Source organism: Eurosta solidaginis, chromosome 1, assembly GCF_040869045.1.
Source record: "Eurosta solidaginis isolate ZX-2024a chromosome 1, ASM4086904v1, whole genome shotgun sequence".
Classification (NCBI taxonomy): Eukaryota; Metazoa; Arthropoda; class Insecta; order Diptera; family Tephritidae; genus Eurosta; species Eurosta solidaginis.
The window spans coordinates 123,915,484-123,941,620 of NC_090319.1; the positions used below are offsets into that span (position 1 = coordinate 123,915,484).

At 34.9% G+C, this 26,137-nt stretch overlaps 1 protein-coding gene across 16 annotated transcripts in view; it reads left to right on the top strand.

Moving 5' to 3' along the window:
- The window catches only part of Mvl (Malvolio), a 1,196,163-nt gene that overhangs the window by 94,664 nt on the left and 1,075,362 nt on the right, over positions 1–26,137 (top strand). For 13 of the 16 annotated variants that reach the window (XM_067759818.1, XM_067759816.1, XM_067759811.1 and 10 more), the window contains exon 1: positions 24,762–25,527. The exons of the other annotated variants lie outside the window; for them this stretch is intronic. In XM_067759818.1, the coding sequence (XP_067615919.1) occupies positions 25,454–25,527 (74 nt within the window). In that variant the 5' untranslated portion in view covers positions 24,762–25,453. Of the gene's footprint in view, positions 1–24,761; positions 25,528–26,137 lie in introns of those variants that run through there. 16 annotated transcript variants of the gene reach the window in all.

Genomic DNA, 26,137 nt, shown 5'->3' on the forward strand with positions numbered 1-26,137 from the left:
TCAATTGTAATTCAACCGGAAGTAAAGAATATATTTATTATTTGACATATAGAAGTAAGACAGAGTTGTATTGTATTGTAGAGGGTCATTCCATATAAATACGAATTCATAACAATAAAATCCCTTTAAAAAAATACCTCATGAAAATGTGTAGAAGTGATTTAAAATTACCCCGCAAGTGGTACATTACAAATGAATTTGTTTTTATTTGTTAAGCCAATCAGTGTTTATCAAATCTTACAGGCTAAGTAGAAGTATAGAAAGTAGAAATCGATCTAATTGCAAATTTAATTTCTTATATAATAATAACCTTACTTATGTAAAGTGTTTAAAGTATTGCGAAAGCGATGTTTTGTGAACGAAAAATCTATATCTGCAAAGTGTATAGATTCTGTTGAACTAAAGCAAATGCAACAAAATTTCGCCAAAAGTACCTACAAACTGACGTTCGTTATTATTTCTAGCTTCTCTGGTAATACCTACTACTTACTATACTGCTACTACAGGCAGGGTGTACTAGCAAACAGAGTGCCGATATACTGCGGCTCATATGTTTTTGTTTTCGATAAGGGAATGTACCTAAATTTGAAATTTTTCTTATCACAATCAAAAAAATTGTGTAGGCTGCCTTTTTTTGATTTCGAATACAAAACTCAATTCGAGGATTTGTAATAGCAATAACAGAAATATTACCTACCTACTATATGAATGTATTAAAGAATAATAAAGCGATTCGATTTTCTAACGAAACTAAGCAAAATTTATATGGATTTCTCTTTTAAGCAGCTTTTTTAACGGTACTATCAACACCAAATATGTTGAGAATCAACAAAACAGCCTTTGTGTTTTTTGTATACTTGTTACAATATTCATTGATATAAATGTTAATTCGTTCTAGATATTTTAATCATTGTAAATTTTACCAAGTAGCGCAGCTAACAGCTGATCGGTGAAAATTCGCACATTCACACGTACAGTTCTCGACACAGTTTCAAAAAAAACTTTAGATTATTTAGCTTAAATTTTAAAGTGAGATAATCCTTACGAATTTATGTATATATAGAATATATAAGGCGTTATTGTTGTTATTAAAAGAATCTTTTTATTTATATTAAAGTTTTTACCATTTTTTTTCAACTTTCTTTTAACAATTTCATGCGTTTCTAAAGCATTTTCGTGCAAATAAATACAACCATGTGCATATACGATTTGACATTACTTTTCATACACGTTCTTATTTGCCATTCTCATTGTCCCTAAATTCGTAAACAATGACTGCGGGTATTCTGTGTGATTTTTCGAAAAAATGTATTATTTTTGTGAAATTGTATACTTAATCTGTGGTATTGTGGTGGTCAAAAAGGTTTTATGAAACAATACTTTGCGACAATGTATTTCATAATGCCGAAGTACTTATATGTATATGTAGTTGATGTGGAAGCTTGCATATGAGAACACGGTTGCCACTTCGTTCCATTTGGAACAAAAATGGCCCCTTCCAACCCTATATGGTCCGCTGATCCTTTTGGTTCTTTTTCGCACGGTTTTATAAGTTTATTTCTTTTTTACTGAAATTGAAACAAAAATTCAAAATACTGCTAATAAAATTTTCCGCAAATCTATTATCCACATATAATTTTCAATTTACTTCAATGGATCAGAAAAAGTACTTGTTTTATTGCTTAGATATTTTGATCGGTATTCAGTTATTATATAGTTGCAACTTTTAAGACGCTTGATTTTTAGTCTTAATTCAAAACTCACACTTACTGAATCTCTGGTATGAAGTTTAAACTGTTAGGGAAAAAGTAAGCATCTAAAAATAGCATTAACACAATTTCTTAGTTTCATTTACGGTTTACTGAGTTTGCCACAACGCAAATTTTTTAACCGTTCCTTACTAAAACCTTCGATGAATTTTGGTCCCAAATGAAAATATGGTGCGGCAACCGAATGCATGTGACAAGGTTGCATTTGTCAGAATTAAATTTTTTTTAAATAATGAAATAGTAGTATGCAAGCGACTGCCATAGTAGTAGACATGTACATTAATATTATGGACAAAGTTTAAAACAGACGATGGACACGAGGCGTAGCTTCATAGACGCGCATTGGGCACAGCATAAGAAATATTGAGTCGCAGAAAGATGGTAGTTGCATGTCATAGTTTGTAAGCGTATACGAAGCTACGCCTTGTGTGTATCTTGCCTAAGTTTAACTTTGTACGAGATCCAACATTTTTAATTAATAATAAATAACCGGTAAAGCAACTACGCTTAAGGTCACTTTTACGTCGTTTTGTCACTTGCGTTACATCTACATTTGACGCAATCCATAAGCAAAGCAACGCCAACGTCGAAGCAACATACAAATCATTAATGATTTACGTTCTTCTTGAAATTTCTTGCATTTTAGAAAAAAACGTGTTTCTATCGCCGTTCAACCAAATAAAAACATAATTTTGTATTTATGTTCGATTTGATCGATCTGCATAGACGGCACAACATATCCTACTGGAATGCACCGCAATCTGATGAGAGCACAACATACCAATGGTCGCAGTGCAATACTCAATAAATTTTCGATCTATCTGTGGCAGGGAAACTTTTAACGTGCTTTATTTCAAAGTGACACTTTATTTGACAAATCACTAAACGATTTCTTTCAAATAAATTGATTGTTAGCGTTAACCGAAGATGGTGAAAACAGACCCTGAAATTCTTACCTTATATATCGAGAAAGTTAAGATATTCACAAGATTCATTAAGATATCAACAAACTAGCTGAAAATTGCAACCTAAGCATAATATGGGTTCCTGGCCACTGTGACATCTCAGGAAACTGCGCTGCGGATGAGCTAGCTAGGGAAGGCACCAACTTGCAAACAAAAACCTCCGCTGATTGGGCCAGCCCTCCTCTAAACACTTGCAAATACCACCTGCGATCTCTTTTCACGGATCAGGCAAACGCCATATGGGCGAGGGAACCTACATGTAGTATATCCAAGCAAATCTGGCCTAAGCTGGATGAAAAGAGATCGCGATCGGTGATATTGTTAAACCGTATCTCTATAAGCCCACTAGTGGGCCTTCTTACAGGTCACTGTCTCATGGGCACTCACGGTGCCTATATGGGCCTGCAGACAAATGACTTCTGCCGCAGCTGTAGGGACGAGGAGGAGATAGACCACGTTGTGCCACTGTCCCGCACTGTCAAAAACCAGGTACCAATGCCTCCACAGACACTCTTTTGGGTGCCTTGCGGAGCTTGAATCTATAAACCCAAACGATATCTTGCGTTTCATTAGGTAAACGCGCTGGTTTAGCCTCACTGGGGTCTAAACTCTCCTCTTCTTCGAAAGTAGGGTAATAGGAAATAGGGGCCCCCGCGTGGTAGCACAACGGGCCACAACGGCCTACGTGAGTCTCCGCTCGGACATCGGAGGCAGCCACTCTAACCTAACCTAACCTAAGATATAATGCATAGGTATAAAATGCTTGCATGCATAAAATCATTTTTATTATATAAAAGTAGTATGACATTGAGATTTTAGTTCTATTTTTAACACAGAATTATTTTTAACATAAAGTAAGAAGTAAAAAACATGATTAGTGACGTGTTTCATTTATTTTCATTGCGAAATAAATCGCAAAAATAAAAATCATGTTATTGTAAAAATTATGCGAAGCCCCATAGGTAAAATTAGTAATAAAATGAGCATTAGTTTATATATTACATTTTTAAAATGAAAATCGTCTGCTAAAAAAGAAATAGAATGAACTATGGTTTCTATATTAAATTTTTAAAATGAAAATCTCCTGCTAAAAAAGGAGCAAAACCTAACTACATTTTTTCATTTTCGAACTTAACTACACTCCCTTTTGTGATTCATGTTTTTGGGCCTATTTTGAAAAAACTCCCAACATCATTCCTTCATTATATCTCATTCGACTGCCTAGTCCACTGCCTTCCACTCTATTTTCAACATAACGTCAATTTAAGCTGCCAAACTATATCATGAACCAATAAACAGATCCCACATTAAAAAATTAGAGAGCAAAAAATCATAGTTAGCTGTGAAATAAATTTTCTCGGCGTGACGTCACGCTTTTGACAACATGTTTCATTGCTGACGCAGTGTTCAGACTTTATTCCAATCGGAGTATTTTGCTCCGCTCTTACCTCCTACTATATTTTGTATCTCAAAGGTTTATTTTGGTCGAGTTGAAAACTAAATAGTATTACTACCTAATATCTTTTGGTTGAAGTTTTTTTTTATACGTATGAAAATCTGATTGTTTACAAGTGACGATTGGATCAAATGACGTAAATTCATTGTTCGTGTCTTAAGACATGTTTGTTCACATTTTACTCACAGTTTTTGTACTTTTTTCGTACGGAATGAGAATAGAAGGAGTAAAATATAAGCAAGAAAAAATTCAACATACAGCACTTCTTGAAGTTTTAAATAAAAACTAAGTACGTTGAGTCAGTCAGGTCAGCTAACCATGTTTTGCGATAACAGTCCCCAATTGGGGGCACCAAGCGAGGCCAAATCTTCCTCCAACTGTCTCTCCCAACTCAGTTAAGGTCTTCTCTTTCCTCTGTTTACAAACTACCGGAGCGTATTCGTTCATCCGCATAACATGGCCTACATAGCTAGCGAGGCCTTTGGATTTTCAATCGCTGCACTATCGTCATGTCTGCGTAAAGCTCATATAGTTCATCATTATACCTCCTTCGATTTTCGCCGTCGATATCACGAATAGGACTATAAACCTTCCGGAGAACTTTTCTCTTTAATACTCCAAGAGCCATCTCATCTTCTCTCGACACCTTCCATGATTCCGAGCCATACCTCAGGACAGGTACGATGAGTGACTTGTAGAGCGAGAATTTTGTTCGTCGAGAGAGGACTTTACTATTCAATTGCCTAAAGAAGCACTTGTTGGCAAGAGTTATTCTCCGTTTGATTTCTAAGCCGACTTTGTTTCTGCTTTAAATGCTGCCTCGCAAATTAACGAAATCCTTCACAGTCTCGAATTTACATTCGTCAACAGTGACGTGGCTACAAAAGCCACGATGACAACAAGTACTTCATCTTGTCCAAATTTGCTGCAAGACCCACTTTTTTGCCTCTTTATCTTATACCAACTCTTCGCCTACATGTTTGAACAGTCCGGCGGGTATCCCGTCATTACTTAGCACCTTGTGATTTTTTAGCGGTGATATTTGATGGAATCTGCCCGGTCTTGAAACTTTCTGTCATTAAAAGAGCATGAAATATGTATGGTAAACCGAAAATAATAATAATAATATTTTTTTGCGATAAATATCCGGGGATGTTAATGGGAGCATCATCCTACACGTTTTAGGCCGACTCCATGTGCTTCTGATAAGGCAGATAAATTTTTGCTGAGAAACATTTCATGGCAAAAACACAATCGAAAGGTTTGTAAAGCCACCAAATCAATTAGATGTTAGTTGTTCGCCCGCTTTCAAATAGGAAGAACAAATTTACTCTTGGAATTGAAGAAAAATATTTTTGAACATATTTTTTTTGTTGTTGCTGCTATACTAAAATATTTGGAAATGGCTTCTATTCACCAAATAGAGACGCTTCATTATTCCAACTACGATTCGTGGAATGTACAAATGAAAAGCGTTCTTGTATAATTGAAGCTATGGAAAATTGTAAACGGAAGCTGTATCAAATCAGAATGTACAACCACGGAGGCTATTACGAAATGGGTATCTCAGGACGAAAAAGCTCTAGCTTCAATTATATTAAGTATAAATGCATCGCAAATCATCCATATCAAACATGCAAATTCAGCGGCTATAGCGTGGAACGTTTTGAAGGAAATTCATCAGCCACGTGGACTAGCCAGAAAAGTGGCATTGTTTAAGGATTTGTTTAATCTCAAAGTTTTTGGTGATAACATTGCATCGTACATTAATACCTTTACGAATATTGTGGAAAAACTTAATGAAGTTAATGTCAGTATACATGAAGAGCTTTTAGTAATCATGATGTTATCAAATCTGCCGAAATCGTATGAATCATTTCAGTCGCGATAGAGACGCGAGATTTACTGCCAACTTCGAACACACTGAAGGTGATGATGGAAGAAAGCAAGAGGAAAAGCGGACTGGAACGTAATGCAGATGAGTGCAGTGAGCAAGCTTACGTTGTGAATGGCAAACGTGAAAAAATACTAGAAAACAAGAAGGTTTTAAAGAGTCGGAACGTGAAGTGCTTTAACTGTGGGCAAATTGGTCATTTTGCTGCAAGCTGCAAAGATTCACGAAAGAAAAAATCCGAAAAACCAGAACGGAGAAATGAGGAGAGGGCATTTTCTATTTTGGCATCGGCGCAGGATGATGGTTTGCAGTAAAACGCGACAAAAATGGAGAACTGGAGCGGTTTAAGGCTAGACTAGTAGCTAAAGGTTGTAGCCAGCAATATGGTATCAACTATGATCAAACTTTTTCACCAGTTGTTAGATATGAAACAATTCGTATGGTAATTGCGTTAACTGTAGAGTGAGTTGAACGCAAAGTTAGATGCCATCTTAAAATAAATCATTTTTTAACCAAGCGCAAGTACACCATGTCTTTACATAAAGAGAACGCAGGGTGTATTAAGCATTATAGCAGTATACGTAGACGATTTGATGTTGGCTAGTACAGATAAAGATAAGCTTATAAGCATAAAAGCAAGTATTGCTAAAAACTTTAAACTTATTGATAAAGGACAAATAAGTAATTTTCTGGGCATAGAAATTAACCAAGATGGCGAACGAGGAGGAATCAGTATTAGCAAAGAAAATTTCATTAAGAAACTACTTTTGGAATATGGCATGCAAAATTGGAAACAAGTAGTAACATCTTTAGATGCTGGGTTTCAGGTTAAATGTAACAACGAGGATTTCAAACAAGTTGATAGGATAAATTATCAATCGCTTATAGGTTCACTGATGTATGTGGCACTTGCAACCCGGCCTGGTATAATGCATTCTGTATGCAAACTTTCACAAAGAAATACAGATCCTCATGCTGAACATGGAAATGCTGCGAAACACATTCTTCGATACCTTTCAAAGACGGTCAATTGCAAATTGCAATATAGGAAGACAGAAATGCCAATAGAATGCTACGTTGATGCAGATTGGGGTGGTGATACCGTGGATCGAAAATCATTCACTGGATAAGTTTTTATCTTAGGAGGTGGTGCGTTTTCATGGCAGTCTAGAAAACAAACCACGGTCGCACTTAGCAGTACTAAAGCCGAGTATATGGCATTGTCTGCAGCTGCAAAGGAAGCAGTTTATATAAGAAAATTTTGTACAGAAATAGGTTTTGATTTTGACGGTAAGCCGATAGTTGTCAATGGAGATAATGTCAATGCTCAACATCTTGTCCAAAATCCTGTATATCATGCACGCAACAAACATATTGATATTCGGTATCATTTTATTCGGGAAATATACATATATGAAGAAAGAAATCGAGTTAAACTACACTTCAACGAACGAAATGGTAGCAGTTATCAGTTTGATACTTTTTAAGGGCGAAACAAATATTTTCCATGGGCAAATCAATATTCAAGATACAAAATTGATACTTTTAATTATACTTTTTAAAATATTTATCGTTGCATTGATACCACGAAAATGATACCGTTTATAGTTTCATTTTTGCACATCGTGTATTAAATTAATAGTGAGACTTTTTTTTTGAGTGTATATTTATTTGATTTGTTAATAGGCCCGCCACATAAGATTTTTGATGCAGAATTGTGCGCTGACAGAAGTAGATATCAGGTATTTTTATGGATAATGGAAAATCGAGCGACACTAGCGTCATCTGACATACAAAATTCAGCAATTTTCAACTTTTGCTACAACAAAAGCGTAAGAAGAATTTAAAATATTTTTGGCTTTGAGTGCTTTCAGAATTTGGAAGTGAAATTTTTCGAATAGTTGGTACGTTTTCAACGTTTTTCACAAATTAAAACTGCATTTTAATAAATAGAATAGAAGGCAAAATATGTTAGCAAGTATTTTCTGGTATAGTGAGAATGGTTATAACATTACTTCGCGATATTTTGTATGTGAATAGGTATTAGAGGTTTACGCCGATCGCTTTATTTAGGAAAGGGTTTGTTTGTATGCATTTAAGGAAATCAACGTGTTGGCCATTTCGGAAAGATCCGGGGTTTTTGCCTCAAGATCTCGCAGACCGTTAAAAAATTTTCAGGAGTAGTTCCTTGCGGAGGGATTGTCCCTCGTTCACTTACTCCAGAGAGGCTTCGAACCTAACCCCGGTCTTTGGAATTGGTACTGCTGCGTCTGCTGAAAAGAAATAAATAAAATATAAAATAAATGTAATCCGCGATAACCTCCGAAGAGATCTAAGGCCGAGCTTCTCTTCCAATTTGCGTCGTGCTCCTCTTGATTTTCCCTACAAATTGGCCGGGGAGCTACATGTTTTATGCCGACTCCGAACGGCATCTGTAAGGCAGATGAGTTTTCACTGACAGCTTTTCGTGGCAGAAATACACTCGGAGCGCTTGCCAAACACCGCCGAGGGGCAACCCCGCTTAGAAAAATTTTCTCCTAATTGAAAAACCTTATTTCTAAAATTTTGATGTTGCTTTGCCCAGGTTGCGAACCCAGGGCATACGGTGTGCCAGGCGGAGCACGCTACCATCACACCACGGTGGCCACCGTGAGATACATAAAATAGCCACACTTTTGTCTGCATATGTCGTGCAAAGCGTAGTTTCATCTAGGGTTAACTCCTAATAATCGTCGCGAACACAATTTCTTTAAATCATTTGTGGCTCCTTGGCGGTCATGCGACTTACGGTTGGTATTAATGGTCTATTAGTACTCATGACTCTCGTAGCACAGGGCGCCTCCAGTATTTTCGGCTGTTTTTAAGAGCTACAATTCCCGATGTGCGTACAGTAGCAATCCCTACAACCAGTCGCTACCACGCCTCCTGACCCTCACACCATATGCCAGTGCAGAAGCTTTGGGCTGCGACTTCGAACTCATACCTTCGTCGAATTCACTTTCCTAGAAGCTCTAGGTGTAGCCCCGAAGACTTTCCAACGGATGGTTTTGTCGCGCTATGCTGCCGAGCTACACCAGAGAAACGCCATGAAACGTTATGGAGTGACTATTCGGCCAAGGATGCCGCCTTCGAAATCATATGCACTATAAGTGGAAGTAATTGCGTAATTAGTGAAAATCGTATAATCCTCGGCGCATCTGCATGATTAAAATTTTACAAGGACCCTGTATAAAATTTTTAAAATGTAGACCAAAGTTTGCAGACGTTTGTGTTCACAACATTGATTTCAATAGTCTTCCTTAAATCAAAACGATATTTTAGAGAAAGTCGACCGTTTTAAGTTGAAAATGTTTACTGCTGTTTTCCGGCCTTATGATATAACAGCTCATTATGGATGACCGCGTAGCTTCAGTTTTCAGACTAGTTCGACTGTCCACTACGTTAGGGTTGTAGCAGACACGGCCATTAGTTTGACTGTCTTCGGAAAGATTTTACTTCACCACTTTGAGTGAAAGAAATAGGTTTTGATTTTGACGGTAAGCCGATAGTTGTCAATGGAGATAATGTCAATGCTCAACATCTTGTCCAAAATCCTGTATATCATGCACGCAACAAACAAATTGACATTCGGTATCATTTTATTCGGGAAATATACATATATGAAGAAAGAAATCGAGTTAAACTACACTTCAATGAACAAAATGGTAGCTGATATTTTAACGAAGAACTTGTCAAAAATTAAACATAATAAGTTTGTTGAAATGTTGGGACTTTCTTAATTTAATATGCTTATAAATTGCTTATACTTTGAGTGTTCTTGCGAAGGACAAAGCCTCACCTGGTAAATATATGTGCCTACGTATTCACATTTGTAAAAGGAGCCGTAACGTGTAGTTGATATTATTTAAACTTGGTTGATAGGCTATAATCAATGTAATTCACTCCAAAGGATTAGTTTTGGATAGGACCGCCAACTTTAGGAAATGTCGAACCGGGAGACTTGGGTGTTGAAGGCTGAAGTGTGAAAATCAATATTAAAATTTCAGACGCTATTGTAAAATTTCGCAAATAAACAACAGATGTTTGAATGTAAGCCCAAGCGATTTTTCAAACCCTTCTCATACATACATATATCCTCAAGTTAAGTATGAGGTAAGAATCATTTCAATGGACTGTTTATGCCCCTAGAACCTGCTAATGGATTTTGCATCACTGATTTCGATTATTCTTTCAGCCAATCGCAATATAATATTAAAAAAAAAAAATCGGCACCTTTTTTGGGTATTTTGGTTTTTTTTACAACTTGAGGACAACTTGAAAACAATTTGAAACGCCTTGGGTCATTTTCTTTGAATTCATTGTTCATTATTAATTTTTTGAAAAAAATATGTAAAGTGAGCATATAAATTTATTATATAACTTTTCTTTTAGTGTTTTGTTTTAATAACTTGGTGAATTGGGTGATGGAAAGTCCGTGTTAAGCAGACATCGAAAATGCCTGTTTTTTTAAATAACTTTTGAACATTTAGAACGAGTTAAATTTCGCAATTAGTTTCTTATAACTGGCAGTTATGCGCATCCGCTGATACCACTTTCGACCATATCCGACCAATTTTCGATATGAACAATAAATGGCATAAACAGTCTTAAACGAGTAGAAAATATAGTAACGCGCCGGACGCCGCCGCCGCCACGCCGATATTTTTGACTTTCGGCGGCGACGTGCGAAAAACGACTCTAATCGGCGGCAGCGGCGGCGTTTATCGGCGGCGTATATCTCTATTAGGTATGTCGAAATAAGTTTCAACTGCTAAGTCTGAAGCTATATTTACATTTACAAACGCAACATCTTGCACGATTGTGACGATGTTCGCTTCTGCATACAAACTCGTGAACACAATAAAATCCAATCTGACGGGGCATTATGTAAAATCCCCGTCACATAAGCAGTTTTTTATATAGATGCGTTTAACGTCATCTTTTTCATATGAGTAGATTGCACGTATTTTTACGGAGAACGACAGATCGAGCGGCACTGGCATCATCTGACTTGGAAAAATAGCCAACTTCCAAAAGCTCAGTTACACAAGTAGCTTTTCATATAAATGCGTTTAACGTAATCTTATGCAAGATGAGTATATTGTACGTCTATATATATAAAAATAAGTGCACATTTTTGGTGTTACTTTATAACTTGAGACCGGCTCCATCAAATTCAACCAAATTTCTACTGTATAGCCCAAATCATGTAGATGGTTTCTGTAAAGTTTGATTAAATTTGGTCAAGCGGTTTATGAGATATATCACACGAAGCTACGGCTACGTTTCATACCAATAGATGGTGCTTATTTGCATATTTGCGTTATTTCATGAAATGGAATAGGTGGTGCTTATTTCCATTTTGCATTATTCAATGGAATTGACGTTTCTAGAATTATAATTTAACGTTCGGCATTTCTCAAGTGAAAACCAAACGAAAAAAGAAGTCATTTGTTTTTTTTTTTGTTTTTTTTTTTTTTTCATAAAAACTGTGAAAAAATAAATAAATGAACTGGGTTTAAGTAAATCCGGTATATGCTGTGTTTCAACTTGGTGAGTAATGTCACACTAAATTTATTTAGAGTGATTTTGTTGTGTCAGAGAAACAACATTGTGTAACGAAGCTTTTCCTGTGCCCCGATGCTTCTTAATAAATTGCTGTGTTATACTCGCCGTGTCCAGGGTTCAGTACAATAAATTTATACTGTGGGGCCCTTTTCCAAGTCGTACTTTATTTAATTTTATTTATTTACACTTAAATTATATCTAAAACTTCATTTAAGTTCAATTTTATTCAAAGTTATTCGTATTTGGTATCGGCGTGGGTAACGGTTCCCCGAGCCCCTTTGGTTTGCCTGCTGGCGTGCAAGCTTATGTTGTTGTTATATCTCCTTTATGTATTATCTATTTCTCTTATGCTTTGTATTGGCTAACGGTCCGCCAGGTCCCGTTAGCGCGTGCTTATTGGACGCCTATGCTAGCGTTTGCCGCGGCGTTGGCTGTCGTGCCGAGTATGCAGTCACTGATGACACTCGTTGATGACGCGTTGACGCTGGCGTCACGGTTAGTATTTCGCCGCTGAGGATGCCCGATGATAATATGTATGCGGCCACTGGGGACGCTCGTTGATGACGCGTTGACGTTGGCGTCGCGGTTGTTTTTTCGCCGCTGAGGACGTTCTACGATAATATGTACGCGGCCACTGGGGACGCTCTTTGATGGTGCTCGATGATAACTTGTGTGCGGTCACTGGGGCGGTCGAAATGAAAGAGTAAGAGGGCGCTCATTGATGACGCGTTGACGCTGGCGTCGCGGCTAGTATTTCCCGCTGAGGATGCTCGATGATAGTATGTATGCGGCCACTGGGGACGCTCTTTGATGACGCGTTGACGCTGGCGTCGCGGGTGTTACCCCGCCGCTGAGGACGCTCGACGATAATACGTATGCGGCCACTGGGGACGCTCTTTGATAACGCGTTGACGTTGGCGTCGCGGTTGTTACTTCGCATCTGAGGACGCTCGACGATAATACGTATGCGGCCACTGGCGACGCTCTTTGATAACGCGTTGACGTTGGCGTCGCGGTTGTTACTTCGCATCTGAGGACGCTCGATGATAATATGTATGCTGCCACTGAGGCCGCCCTTTGATGACGCGTTGGTGCTGGCATCGCAGTTCGGTACCGCCTTACGGGTCGCATCGCGGTCGACTGTCATGAATCGGCTGAGCGCAGCCTGAAGCGTTCAGTGACGGGAAGCCCACACATTCCCTTACCGCTCAGCCTGCGTCTACGTAGGGCGTCGATGTCTCATGTTGAAGAAACCTCCCTACACGAGCTATTGCCTCCGTCCGTAGATCCAATTTATGTTTCACAAGGCCGGGCTATACCGTTTGTTGGTGGTGGTTGGCCCGCAGCGATAACGGGTCGCCTCGCGGTCGACTGTGAGTTTCAGTTAAAAAAAAAAACCTTTAGATTATTCAACTTAAATTTTAAAGCGAGATAATCCTTACGAATTTGTGTATATATATAATATATAAGGCGTTTTTGTTGTTATTAAAAGAATCTTTTTATTTATATTAAAGTTTTTATCATTTATTTTTTTCAACTTTATTTTAACAATTTCATGCGTTTCTAAAGCATTTTCGTGCAAATAAATACAACCATGTGCATATACGATTTGACATTACATTTCATACACGTTCGTGTTTGCCATTCTCATTGTTTCTAAATTCGTAAACAATGACTGCGGGTATTCTGTGTGATTTTTCGAAAAAATGTATTATTTTTGTGAAATTTTATACTTAATCTGTGGTATTGTGGTGGTCAAAGAGGTTTTATGCGACAATGTATTTCATAATTCCGAAGTACTTATATGTATATGTATTTGATGTGGAAGTTTGCATATGAGAACACGGTTACCACTTCATTCCATTTGGAACAAAAATGGTCCCTTCCAGACACATATGGTCCGCTGGTCCTTTTTTCTCAATTTTGGTTCTTTTTCGCACGGTTTTATAAGTTTCTTTCTTTTTCACTAAGACTGAAACAAAAATTCAAAATACTGCTAATAAAATTTTCCGCAAATCTATTATCCACATATAATTTTCAATTTACTTCAATGGATCAGAAAAAGTACTTGTTTTATTGCTTAGATATTTTGATCGGTATTCAGTTATTATATAGTTGCCACTTTTAAGACGCTTGATTTTTAGTCTTAATTCAAAACTCACACTTACTGAATCTCTGGTATGAAGTTTAAACTGTTAGGGAAAAAGTAAGCATCTAAAAAATAGCATTAACACAATTTCTTAGTTTCATTTACGGTTTACTGAGTTTGCCACAACGCAAATTTTTTAACCGTTACTTACTAAAACCTAACCGCGCTATACATTTTATTTCATTGAAATCAAGCAAAATTAGATTCACAACGTTTTATTGATGAAAGACATAGACTTATCCTAGAAACTTGAAAATGTATTACCTAAAGGTACACTTTATTTTTGTTTGTGCGGTTTGAACTAAAGCCAAATGTCTCCTTTATTAAAATTTTATATAGGAATAGAACACTCTAGTAACTTGCCTAATTGTTTGTATACCAATAAAATAAAACTAAAATTTTTCCTGTTTTTGAGGTCTGGTGCTTTTTCGATGAATTTTGGTCCCATATGAAAATATGACGCGGCAACCGAATGCATGTGACAAGGTTGCATTTGTCAGAATTAAATTTTTTTTAAATAATGAAATAGTAGTATGCAAGCGACTGCCATAGTAGTAGACATGTACATTAATATTATGGACAAAGTTTAAAACAGAAGATGGACACGAGGCGTAGCTTCATAGACGCGTATTAGGTACAGCATAAGAAATATTGAGGCGCAGAAAGATCGTAGTTGCATGCTATAATTTGTAAGCGTATACGAAGCTGCGCCTTGTGTGTATCTTTCCTAAGTTTAACTTTGTACGAGATCCAACATTTTTAATTAATAATAAATAACAGGTAAAGCAACTACGCTTAAGGTCACTTTTACGTCGTTTTGTCACTTGCGTTACATCTACATCTGACGCACTTCAATCCATAAGCAAAGCAACGCCAACGTCGAAGCAACACACAAATCAATAAAGACTTACGTTCTTCTTGAAATTTCTTGCATTTTAGAAAAAATCGCGTTTCTATCGCCGTTCAACTAAATAAAAACATAATTTTGTATTTATGTCGATTTTGTGATCGATCTGCATAGACGGCACAACATATCCTACTGGAATGCGACGCAATCTGATGAGGGCACAACAGACCTATGGTCACAGTGCAATCCTCAATAAATTTTAGATCTATCTGTGGCAGGGAAACTTTTAACGTGCTTTATTTCAAAGTGACACTTTATTTGACAAATCACTAAACGATTTCTTTCAAATAAATTGCTTGTTTGCGTTAACCGAAGATGGTGAAAATGGCCCTTGGAATTGTTACCTTATATAACAAGAAAGTTAAGATATAACGCATAGGTATAAAATGCTTGCATGCATAAATTCATTTTTATGGTTATGCATATTTTTAACACAGAATTATTTTTAACATAAAGTAAGAAGTAAAAAACATAATTAATGACGTGTTTCATTTATATTCATTGAGGAATAAATCGTAAAAATAAAAATCGTGTTATTGTAAAGACTATGCGAAGCCCCATAGGTAAAATGAGTAATAAAATGAGCATTAGTTTATATTAATCTTCTGCTAAAAAAGAAATAGAATGAACATTGGTTTGTATATTACATTTTTAAAATGACAATCTCCTGCTAAACTAGGAGCAAAACCTAACTACATTTTTTCATTTTCGTACTTAACTACACTCCCTTTTTTGATTCAGGATTTTGGGCATATTTTGAAAAAACTCCCAACATAATTCCTTCATTATATGTCATTCGACTGCCTAGTCCACTGCCTTCCACTCTATTCGCAACATAACGTCAATTTAAGCTGCCAAACTATATAGTAAACAATGATTTTAATCGACACGTTTCGTATTTCCAATAGGTTATGGGCACCTAAGCTTTGAATTAAAAATCAATTAAAAAAATTTTTTTTTGGAATTGAAGAAAAATATTTTTAAACATATTTTTTTTTGTTGTTCCTGCTTTACTAAAAATATTTGGAAATGGCTTCTATTCACCAAATAGCGAAGCTTCATGATTCCAACTATATATAATATATATATATAATATATAATATATAATATATAATATATAATAACTATAGAAAATTGTAAACTGGAGCTGTATCAAATCAGAATGTACAACCACGGAGGCTATTACGAAATGGGTATGTAGCATTATGCGTCATGCCCACCTATGCAATACATTTACGGCATTACGCATCATGAACTTCTATGCTAAATACTTCTTAGTAACAATCATATTACAATATTATACAACATAAATTATTGAACTAACCCAGCCGTTAGCTAACATCAATGGAATGCCGAATATGAAACCTTTGTCCGTTCACAGCTAAAAAATTCTGCTTAGTACTTACATACAACCAAGAATATGAATTAACCAAATACATATTCCCATTGCACATGAATATCGATCTGCTGACTCTGCATACAAATCTACATGCATGCATGGTAGTACAAATATACATATATGCACAATAATACAAATCTACATATTAATACAAATATACATGCATGCATAGTAATACAAATATACATATATGCATAGCAATATAAATCTACATATATGCATAATAACACAAATCTACATATACTGCATATATGCATATTAATACAAATCTACATATATGCGAACAATACAAATTCACATAGAGTATATATATACAAATGTACTTATTTTTAGTTGTTAGTATTAGGATATTTGTAAATGTGTAGGTTAAGTAATTAGCTATAAAAAGGGAAATAATTTTTGTAATAAAGTGAATATTGATCTGACAACCAAAGACAACGCATTTTTTTTAATTTTTTACTTTTCATGCCGATCCTGCCAGTTTGATCAAAAATCAGCAAAAATTGCTAAAGATCTTGCTGGAGGAAAAAATCATCCTGCCAGTTTTATCTGCAATAAGCATAAGATTTGCTGACCAAGCAAATATCGCTTAAGTTTTAACTGCTCAGAGATCCTGCCCAAGAAACTTTAAAAAACAAAGTATAAAAAAGTTAATAATTTTACCATCCGGGCAAAAGTTGAAAGGATCCTGATACAAAGGATTACAACTGCTATCACAGCACAATAACGAAGAAACAAACGCAGAAGGCAAATAACATTGAGGAACAAAATTAATCAACAGCAGTGACCAAGGATGAATAAAGCATAAGGCGAAGTGGAATAAATGGATTTAAAGGACATATTTTAGAAAAGGCAACCAAGGATGAATAAAGCATAAGGCGAAGTGGAATAAACGGATTGAAAGGACACATTTTAAACAGCAATATTCTGCAGGACCAATTTTCAAAAGTAGTTTCTATAACATTAATTAAATAAGGAAAAATAATATTAACCAAATTATTCTTAGATCTTTATAATGCCAAATAAATCAGCAAAATGTCATAAAAATTAATTATTAACATATTTTGTATATTAAAAAAAAACAAAAGAAAAATTACTATTTCTAAAATCTACAGCAGAATATTAGTTACTTTGTAAAATTAATAAAGCAAAAGAAAATAAAAATTAGAAATTTTTTTTACGGAAAAATTTAAAATACCTAAATCAGAAATGAAAAATTCTAAAGTAAAACAAAAATTACAATTTTAGAAGTAAATTGTTAAAATATCAATTAATTAAATATAGTAAATTTATTAAAAATCAATGAATATCAAGAGTAAAATGGAATGCATAGGATAAAAGAATAAAATCGAAAAATTTTATTAAAAATTAAATTTAGTTAATTACTCATAGAAGCAGGAAGGTAATTATATTTCAAAATGTCTTGGTGGACAAAAATAGCCCAAGGCATTATGATATCCATAGCTGGCTATGAATTTTGCAAAGAAACCTCTGAAGAGGAAACAGTTGACAACAAATTGGTAAAATATGAGCCAGAAGCCCAAGTGGACACAAAAACTACAGACATTTGGCTAGGTGCTTTAATATGCACGATAGGGCTATTAATCATAGCGATAGCCGCTATTCTTAAAAACTGTATGAAAATCAAATAGTGGGAAATGAATAACGTGCAACAGCGCGTCTAAAAAATTTTTTTTTCTATGTTGAGGAAGAGCAATATACAAGTCAAGTAAAAGTAACCTTCAAATGTCTCAATTGACAGTAAACACAGCTTTATTAGCCCCGCCTAAATTCAACGGCAAACCAAGAATCTGCATAATTCCCACGAATGCTCCTGATATCTTTAAAAACAAAGAAATCAGGAAGCAATTCCAAAAACTCACAGTAGTTCACATGAAAATACCAACCACGAAGGCTAGCACGGTCGAAGTTTTACACAAAAAAAATAATTCTTTCAAACTATACCTGAAAAAAAAAAAACAAAACCCCGTGCCAGTGGAGATACGCAAAACAAAAAAAAAAAAAAACAAAAAAAAAAAAAATAAACCAGCCCATAACAACAAGCATGAAGAAAAAGTCACAAAGAGAACATATATATATAATAAAGCGCTATATAAATTTGCAATAAAAGACTAGTCGCGCTCATTTTCATCTTAGGATAGAAAAATGGTAGCGTAGAAAATTTTCAAGCAACCAGATTGTTGAGGAAGTTATTGACTTAGGACAATATTCGACCAGGCATAAAAGAAATGCCGGCAATCCAGGACTTTAATTCATAAGGAAAACACAGTTGTCCTGAGGGACAAATTGGTGATTAAGAATTGAATATTTACTGCAGTAGGCGAATTTGTAAAATAATAAATGGTACCCAAGTTCTCAAAGATCAAATAATTGCACTAACCAAAGAGGTTATGCATGTGACAATCCCGGTATAAAAATAAAAAATATTTTTCATAAAAGTCATGACGATTCTGTCTTGGTGGCCGCCGCAGAAATCGCATGACGCATAAGATCAAATATGTTGCTGGAAAATAGGGAAACTATCGAAAATATAAAAACAAGATTTAAAAGATACGAAATATTTTTCTTTGCACCCACTGTACTTTCCACTCATCCATTAATAGAACTACTATTGATACATAGCTACCTCGCTCTTCCACCAACTATAGCTACTAAATTTTCCGAATAATTAGATATAAAATTTTTATTGGTTCTAAGTTTAATGTAACCCTAATAAAATGATATAACTATGAAAGGGTGTTATTTAATAAAAATAATTAAAGAAATATATATAAGTATGAGGTGTTTCAGCTATAAAAACTCGCTTTTATAGATATCATAATTTTAGGAAAAATATTTTTTACTTTAACTCCGATAAAATAGAATAGGAAATAGTAATAGGAAATATCTTTTACGCTAAATAGAATTGAATAGTAGTAAGAAATATTCTTACTTCAATTGACTAGAAAATGGTAACGGGAATACCAATACAACAAAAAACTATTATTAACTCAGAATTTAATAAAAACCAGGTTCAACCATAGCATTCCAATTTACTCGGTTAGTTAATAAAAATTTCCAAAGACAAGCGGATTTTAAGTGAGTGCACACGTTTAAAATCCGGCTATAAAATAAATACAATATATAAATAAGTAAAATAAGTAAAATAATTGTTAAATTTAAAATTTTTCCTATACGTAAAATAATCGTTAAATTTAAAATTTGAAAAAAAAAGATTTGTACAAAATATATAATAAATAAATATATAATAATAAAAATTTAATATATAAAAAAAAAAACATATATAAAATGTAAACATAATAAAAGTGGCGGCCACCGTGGTGTGATGGTAGCGTGCTCCGCCTATCACACCGTATGCCCTGGGTTCAACTCCCGGGCAAAGCAACTTCAAAATTTTAGAAATAAGATTTTTCAATTAGAAGAAAATTTTTCTAAGCGGGGTCGCCCCTCGGCAGTGTCTGGCAAGCGCTCCGATTGTATTTCTGCCATGAAAAGCTCTCAGTGAAAACTCATCTGCCTTGCAGATGCCGTTCGGAGTCGGCATAAAACATGTAGGTCCCGTCCGGCCAATTTGTAGGGAAAAATCAAGAGGAGCACGACGCAAATTGGAAGAGAAGCTCGGCCTTAGATCTCTTCGGAGGTTATCGCGCCTTACATTTATTTTTATTTAATAAAAGTATCAAGGTCAGCAAATTAGAAACAAAATACCAACCTCTCTCACTACAATTTCAAGTTAAGGTAAAATACCAAGATCCCTTAAATGGGAACAAAGAGTCTTATACAATTGTTAACAAAACAATTATATAATACTCTTTTTCCAAGGCGGATGGTGTAGCATTATGGGTCATGCCCACCTATGCAATATATTTACGGCATTACGCATCATGAACTTCTATGCTAAATACTTCTTAGTAACAATCATATTACAATATTATACAACATAAATTATTGAACTAACCCAGCGGTTAGCTAACATCAATGGAATGCCGAATATGAAACCTTTGTCCGTTCACAGCTAATAAATTCTGCTTAGTACTTACATATAACCAAGAATATGAATTAACCAAATATTCCCATTGCATATGAATATCGATCTGCTGACCCTGCATACAAATCTACATGCATGCATGGTAGTACAAATATACATATATGCACAATAATACAAATCTACATATTAATACAAATATACATGCATGCATGGTAGTACAAATATACATATATGCACAATAATACAAATCTACATATTAATACAAATCTACATGCATGTATAGTAATACAAATATACATATGTATATGCATAGCAATACAAATCTACATATATGCATAATAACACAAATCTACATATACTGCATATATGCATATTAATACATATCTACATATATGCATAACAATACAAATTCACATATATACTCTGTAATACAAATGTACTTATTTTTAGTTGTTAGTATTAGGATATTTGTAAATGTGTAGGTTAAGTAATTAGCTATAAAAAGGGAAATAATTTTTGTAATAAAGTGAATATTGATCTGACAACCAAAGACAACGCATCTTTTTTAATTTTTTACTTTTCAGGTATCTCAGGACGAAAAAGCTGTAGCTTCAATTATATTAAGTATAAATGCATCGCAAATCAACCATATCAAACATGCAAATTCAGCGGCTATAGCGTGAAATGTTTTGAAGGAAATTCATCAGCCACGTGGACCAGCCGGAAAAGTGGCATTGTTTAAGGATTTGTTTAACCTCAAAGTTATTGGTGATAACATTGCATCGTACATTAATACGTTTACGGATATTGTGGAAAAACTGAATGAAGTTAATGTCAATATACATGAAGAGCTTTTAGTAATCATGATGTTATCAAATCTGCCGAAATCGTATGAATCATTTCAGTCGCGATAGAGACGCGAGATTTACTGCCAACTTTGAACACACTGAAGGTGAAGCTGATGGAAGAAAGCAAGAGGAAAAGCGGACTGGAACGTAATGCAGATGAGTGCAGTGAGCAAGCTTACCTTGTGCATGGCAAACGTGAAAAAATACTAGAAAACAAGAAGGTTTTAAAGAGTCGGAACATGAAGTGCTTTGACTGTGGGCAAATTGGCCATTTTGCTGCAAGCTACAAAGATTCACGAAAGAAAAAATCCGAAAAACCAGAACGGAGAAATGAGGAGAGGGCATTTTCTATTTTGGCATCGGCGCATGATGATGGTTTGCAGTAAAACGCGACAAAAATGGAGAACTGGAGCGGTTTAAGGCTAGACTAGTAGCTAAAGGTTGTAGCCAGCAATATGGTATCAACTATGATCAAACTTTTTCACCAGTTGTTAGATATGAAACAATTCGTATGGTAATTGCGTTAACTGTAGAATATTTAATATTTTTACATCAGATGGATATATCCGCGGCATACTTAAATGGACATTTGAGGGATGAGGTTTATATGAAACAGCCCGAGCAATTCATAGATGAAAAATATCCGAATCGTGTACTTAAACTCAATAAATCCTTGTATGGTTTAAAACAGCCAAGTCGTGAGTGGAACGCAAAGTTAGATGCCATCTTAAAATAAATCATTTTTTACCCAAGCGCAAGTACACCATGTCTTTACATAAAGATAACGCAGGGTGTATTAACCCTTTCACTTCATCTTTTTTGTTTTTGGTTCTAAAAATCCAATTTAATCAAATAACTGCCTTATTTGACCTCAATAGTCATAAGCAATCGCAAGTTAAATTTTTTTTTTTTCGAAATAGGTTTTTGAGCATGATGCCATATGGCATCAATTTCCTTAAGGGGAGAAAAAAGTTCCACAGTAAATATTTTTTTACAAGTGTTTATATTTATTCAAAAAGTATTTTCTATGTTTACATTTCAGTTTTTACATTAACAAACTTAAAGTAAAATGCAATTATATAAAAATTCAATTTAAAAACATAGGTACATACATAAATAATATATAAAATATGTATATATACATAAAAATAAATAAATTTTTTTGGGAAGTGTTTTTATTTTTTCAAAAAGTATTTTTTAAGTTTACATTTCAGTTTTTACATTAACAAACTTAAAGTAAAATGGAATTATATAAAAATTCAATTTAGAAACATATGTACATACATAAATAATATATAAAATATGTATACATACATACATAAAAAGTAAATAAATAAGAAAAATTCATTCAGAACTAAAAAACATATTATTGAAAAACTGCTACTGGTACTAGATACTTACTTTCTTATTCTATTACTTAACTTAACAACTGTGAAACGTTTTAAAGCAGTTTCGTGTTCCGTTGGGCATGCATAAGTGAACGTTGCATTTTGAACACATAAATCTCGAATATCCTGTACACTCCTTGATTTTACACCTCCGCTTTTCCACGGTATGCTCCGGCCAATGATGAAATCCATCATATCGTAGAGAAAGAGATGGAGCTGTTTCATATTGTTGTCTGGAAGTCGTTGGACTGCTTGTTGCTGATAAAGATGGACTAAATTCATTTTCCTCTATAACAGTTGATTTGGGACGCCCGCGCTTTCGTTGATACGTTTGCTGAGCTGATAGCGCCAGGAGACCATCTGCGATGTCATTTCGGAATGCCAAAAGATCCATCCACTCTTTCGATGTGATATGGTTGGTTTCACAGTCCATTTTGTATTCTAACCAGGCATTACAAACCGCAAGGTCAATAAAATGATCAAAAACTTTGAGAGTCCATTTTCTAGAACGAATAGAAATTCGGTATAGCGAGACTAGAAAGTCCATCTTATCTAGGCCACCCATGTTTTTGTTGTACATAGCAACGATGTTTGGCTGCTGGATCTCAATTTTTTTTTTTTTCTTCACTACAAAATCTTGGAACTTTATTTATACATTCCGTTCCATAAATAGCTGAGGCAAGTGTAACAACTCCTCCATCAAGCCATTTTAAAACAAAAATGTTGTTATTTCGTTCTATTCTGTAGTCATAACCGCCACGGCCTATTTTTTTAAGATCTTTTTCGGAAGAAAGAGGAGCTTTGCACATCCTATTACCCCGAATTGTGCCAGTTGCCCAAATTCCCTGTTGGTGCAAAAATTTGATCAAATTCAGAGTTGTGAAATAATTATCAAAGTAAATTTTAAAATTTTTATTTTTAGGAATCGTCTTTGATAAATGAATAACTATGTCTGAACAAAAGCCCAGTTTTAAGTCTCCTACAATTGTATTTTTCCCTTGATAAATCTCCAAATCATAGATCACACCTTTTGAGCTACAAAGACCAAAAATTTTTAATCCCCATTTAATGGGTTTCTTTGGCATATATTGTCGAAGCATAGTTTTTCCTTTGAAGGGAACCATCATCTCATCAACGCAAACATTTTCATCTTTAGGAATCGCATACAATTTTTTATAGAACACTTCTAATAGGGGGCGAATTCTGTGCAATTTATCATCTGAAGTCTGATCGAGAACAAATTTGAGGTTGTGACGCAGAAAATGAAATCTTACTCTTGACATACTTTCACGAAAACAGGGAATCTCCGTCGTTTTTGACCAATACATCTCTAATCGAGGGTATCTAATTGTACCAATCATAATTTCGAGCGCTAAAAATTTATAAAACTCTTCTTTTTTTAAATTAACTGATTTCCCATTGTTTAAAAGCGAGACCTGGTTCGTTGTATCAACCACTTTTTCAACGAAGTCCTCTGTGAAATACTCCAAAAAATATTCTACAGGTGTTTTAGGCATTTTTTTGGGAATATATTCCGTAAAACTTACATCTGGAACATGCCATGTCTCTTTTTTCCAACGGAACACATCAATTTTTTTGAAAGGCCCGTCAGAATCGTGATAATCTACACTTGCTGTACAAGCTTCCAGATTATCTTCTTCAAGATTTCCGACATTTATTTCGTAAGGCCCTGGTCGAGATAACTCTTCTTCTACGAAGCTTTGATTTCCTTCAAGAGCATCAAACAAATCTAATAACAAATCAGGTTCCTCCGTATCTTCTAAATCAGAGATATCAGACTCATCAAAGTTATTTAGAATTTTTTCTATTTCGGAATCTTTAATTTTTCTTGCCATTTTCGCAAAAGTAATCTTTACCATCAACAGTTCAACTTATAACGACAAATGTTTCTGCCGAACTAAATGCGTCATTCTTGTGCATGCCAATATAACATTTTTGTGTACCTCTAAACGAAATTGATGCCATATGGCATCAAGTAAAGTTTGAAAAATTTTACAAGGCTACAGAATTTTTTTAAAAAAATATTAATTATGCAAAAAGTTTCCACAATTCCTTAGTTATATTATTGCATTTAATTGCGTCGGAAAATATTTGACGTTTGGAAAAAAAGGGGAATTTCTACAAGGATGTTTCCACGAAAGATTTTAGTGATGTGGTGGGCATCACCGAAAAAAAATTTTTTTTGCTCTAAACTGCTCAATAAAATAAAACTAATAAAACTGAATAATCCTAAGGGTTTAATAAAATGAATTTTCAATAAAAATATTTAATATTTGAGTCGGTCTTGGTTCCACAGCGCCTCAAAGTTGACTGTTGCCATATGGCATCAATTTCGCGAAAGGGTTAAGCATTATAGCAGTATACGTAGACGATTTGATGTTGGCTAGTACAGATAAAGATAAGCTTATGAGCATAAAAGCAAGTATTGCTAAAAACTTTAAACTTGTTGATAAAGGACAAATAAGTAATTTTCTGGGCATAGAAATTAACCAAGATGGCGAACGAGGAGGAATCAGTATTAGCAAAGAAAATTTCATTAAGAAACTACTTTTGGAATATGGCATGCAAAATTGGAAACAAGTAGTAACATCTTTAGATGCTGGCTTTCAGGTTAAATGTAACAGCGAGCGTTGCAAACAAGTTGATAAGATAAATTATCAATCGCTTATAGGATCACTGATGTATGTGGCACTTGCAACCCGGCCTGATATAATGCATTCTGCATGAACTTGTCAAAAATTAAACATAATCAGTTTGTTGAAATTTTGGGACTCTCTTAGTTTAATATGCTTATAAATTAAAGTGGATTGTAGATACTAAAACGGCACCACATTTGCGCGTTTCCTAAGTTTTTAAACTACACTAAAAAAAACGTTATCATCAAGGCGATGCCATCTAGGCATCAATGTGCAATTTTTGATTATCTTTTTTTCGTCATCGATGATCTTATGTTATTGACATTTTCGAAATATTAGTTTGATACTTTTTTTGATGCAGAATTGTGCGCTGACAGAAGTAGATATCATGTATTTTTATGGATAATGGAAAATCGAGCGACACTAGCGTCATCTGACATACAAAATTCAGCAATTTTCAACTTTTGCTACAACAAAAGGTAAGAAGAATTTAAAATATTTTTGGCTTTGACTGCTTTCAGAATTTGGAAGTGAATTTTTTCCAATAGTTGGTACGTTTTCAACGTTTTTCACAAATTAAAACTGCATTTTAACAAATAGAATAGAAGGCAGAATATGTTAGCAAGTATTTTCTGGTATAGTGAGAATGGTTATAACAGTACGCCGATCGCTTTATCGGCGGCGGCGGCGTAATGTTTAGGAAAGGTTTTGTTTATATGTATTTAAGGAAATCAACGTGTTGGCCATTTCGCAAAGATCCGGGGTTTTTGCATCAAAATCTCGCAGACCGTTCAAAAATTTTCAGGAGTAGCTAATTGCGAAGGGATTGTCCCTCGTTCGCATGCTCCAGAGAGGCTTCGAACCTAACCCGGTCTTTGGAATTGGTACTGCTGCGTCTGCTGAAAAAAAATAGAGATACATAAAATAGTCACACTTTTGCCTGTATATCTCGTGCAAAGCATAGTTTCACCTAGGGTTAACTCCTAATAATCGTCGCGAACACAATTTCTTTAAATCATTTGTCGCTCCCTGGCGGTCGCGCATAAAGGCGACTTAGGGTTGCTGTGAATGGTCTATTAATACTCATGA